The sequence below is a fragment of the Penaeus monodon genome, chromosome 32, assembly GCF_015228065.2.
Source record: "Penaeus monodon isolate SGIC_2016 chromosome 32, NSTDA_Pmon_1, whole genome shotgun sequence".
Lineage (NCBI taxonomy): Eukaryota > Metazoa > Arthropoda > Malacostraca > Decapoda > Penaeidae > Penaeus > Penaeus monodon.
The window spans coordinates 35,860,287-35,863,479 of NC_051417.1; the positions used below are offsets into that span (position 1 = coordinate 35,860,287).

Below are 3,193 nucleotides of genomic sequence, written 5' to 3' on the forward strand. Positions count from 1 at the left end.
ATACTGTTTGTTCTGTTGAATCATCCATTCAAAGATAAAATCTACATCTTTGTTAATGGATGACACTTGGGTTTTATTTTTGACTAATTTCTTTTATGAGACTCATTTGTTATTCAATCACCATGTGAAACCATGTGGAACCATGTGGAACTATGTGTTATGATTGCTGTACCAAAATGAAACTTGGGGAAACTAAGCATTCTAGATGTGTAAATGCCTGTAATAGTCAGGATCTTAAAGAGATCCCATTTGAGATCTCTGGAAAGAAGATGCTACCCAAAAAGAGGTTAGAATTACATAAAATGCATACATTTAATAAAAGAAAATTATATAATCTACACACATCCAGTATCAACAAATCTATAGTATACCAAATGGCATAAGTACGGGTTTCAGCCATGTAGCTCATGCCCATCTACAGAGTAATAAATCTCTTTTCCAGAAAAATGTTTAAAAGAGGAAAGGAATAAAGCATTTATTGATGGAACAGCTAGAGGTATATTTTTCATTATTTTCTCTGTTTTTTACAACTACTACTACTTTTCAAAACCATATCTAATGTAAAAAAAAAAAAAAAACTATGCCAATGAATTAAAACAAACTTCTATTGTACTACTCAAATACTGTATATCTAATCTAACCCATATATAATTCAAAGACTTTTTTTTATTGGGACTGACACATTATAACAGATTGTTAGTTTCAACAAATTCTACATTAAGACACCTTCCTATTCTCCATGACCTACTATATAACAGAAATCATGTATTAGTTTCTTCACATTAATGGCGCATGTGATATCACTGTGCATAATGTTATGATTTTTTTTAGATTCACAAGAAAGTGATGCTGGTAAAAATCTGTTAAAGAGGTTACATTTTGCCTGTGATTAGGGTCTGAAACATGAACCATGTAAAAAATTTATAACTATACATTTTCCATGAACATACTAAAAAGCCTAAACAACACATGACAGTGAAAAATAAAAATTGCATCTCACTCCTTTATGCTATCTTTTGAATCTACATATAATGTAAACCTCTGAACTCTGTTTCTTACAAATTGTAGGAAGGTAAATTTATACGTATCCAATACCACCTTTTTCCTTTCTCTCCCTCCCTTTGACAAATCTTAATATACATCTTATTTCTTTATATTGGAAAACTTTAATTCTATTGAAGGAAAATAAATTAAGAGTAAACATATCCAGGTACCTTAAAACATAGCTAGTCAACTGAATTGTAAATAAATGATTTTCCTCTTTGGAATTAACAAATGTTCACCAACGTTAAAAATGTGATTTATATAATGGAATATATTCCAAAGGAGGAACTAAAGAAATGAAATGGACATTAAAAGCACAGCATATCCCGCTAGTGCGTAGGTGAAACATAATCCCATGAATGACTTATGCATAACAACTAAACAGTTATGGGAAGTGTCTAGATGGAGCATACCAGGTTATCAGAGTCATATGACTTTCTTATTTACTGATAATAAAATTTGCCTAACTTTCCAATGTTTCTTTATTTGTTGAGAAACTTAATCTAATGGTGAGTGGAACTATAGAATGATAAGTTCTTTGTCATAATATTCTATAGAAAAAACAAAAGTACCTGGAATACTATAAACATTATTCAGATTTCATCTAGTAACACAAAGCACTCAAATATGATAAACAGAAACTTTGGCATTGACATTCAAATGCTAGGAAAGAGGGTTACACTATGTAACAGGAAATTTGTACTGGTAGGCTCCAATCTAGGAGAAAGAGGTATAACTGAAGCAACTCATGTAGGAGCAGTATAGAAAACCAACTACAAAAGACAAATATGTCTATATAATGAAGTCTCTAATCATAACAGATGAAGTACGATATGTCAAAATACATCCTAGTTTTCCTAATTTGGATCTTTACTTTTTTTTGGGGGGGTTAATGTACCCTTAAAATAAATAACCCTAACAGGCTATTTGGAAAGAAAAAAAGTACTCTGATAACTTGGCATTTCATCATAGTTTATTTTAATTGCACGACTCTGTTTGGTTTAGTTCTAACCTAAAAGGTAGCAGTACAAGAATGCAGCCATTAATGCTTTGGGAAGTGGAACATAAATGCAAATAAAAGTTTAAAGGGTCAGCCTACAAGCTAAGGGAAGTAATCAAGTAGCAGTTTAGCTGAATTATTAAAAGAAAGTAAGTTTTAGGGGTATTCTAGAGTATAACATTATCAGGCCACAAACCTCCTCCTCTTATGATGGTACAATATGCATAATGTCTGTAATGATAAAAGTAAAATCAATCAGAATATTACAACCTACATACCAGATTAGTTGGGAGAGTAATATACAATAAACCAAAATACATTACACATTTTGAATTTTTCTTTCAGTCAAGTACACACTTATAGACTTATAATGCCACTCACTGTCTTAGCACTATGATTTAAAGAATAATGAAAAAAAAATAATTTTCTTGGTAAATTATCATAACTGACTTAGTCACATATGAAATCAGCACAAGTTATCATGCTTTTCTGAATATAGTTTCTAAACCAGATTCATAATAAAATAACCTCTATTTATGAATGTAATGACATAGACCATCTTCATTGTGCTTGTATCCACACACCCTAAACACACTTAAATAAAAAAAAAACTACCATTACTTCTATAAACACACAAATTAAGGCTATGTGTTTGTGTCACTTCTTGGTAACATACAGGTACTTGTATAACGAAAACACATCTTGCTTCCTTGTCTCCTAGCAAAAACATGCAGAACACTTTGATTCACTAATTAATGGTGAAGAAAACACAATCTAAGCTTCTATTGGAATTGCAAATTGAAAATTAGTTCTTCAATAAACTGTAACTTTATGACACTAATGCACTATCATATAGCCGCACCAATGAATAGTTTCAGAGTGCAATACATACAGATACATATATATCAAATACAAAATACTTACCACAGGCCACTATGGTGTGTGCACGGCCACATGCTACATGTAATGCTTTCTCCGGCTTCAAAGCTAGAAGAATAAAGAAAAATCCTTGAAAAAATATATACATATATGCTTAGTATACCCCATCTAAGGGTATACTAAGCATATATGTTTTCTAAGAAAGAAAATAGAGACTTCTACCCATACTCATACTCATTATATGTAGGGAAATAACCTTAATCTCTCTAT

The 3,193-nt window shown here is 31.1% G+C and overlaps 1 protein-coding gene across 1 annotated transcript in view; it reads right to left on the reverse strand.

The window, feature by feature from the left end:
* Positions 1–3,193, reverse strand: part of LOC119593852 (X-linked retinitis pigmentosa GTPase regulator-like) — a 22,012-nt gene that overhangs the window by 14,945 nt on the left and 3,874 nt on the right. The window contains exon 4 of the mRNA XM_037942883.1: positions 2,969–3,031. Within this exon, the coding sequence (XP_037798811.1) occupies positions 2,969–3,031 (63 nt within the window). The remainder of the gene's footprint in view (positions 1–2,968; positions 3,032–3,193) is intronic.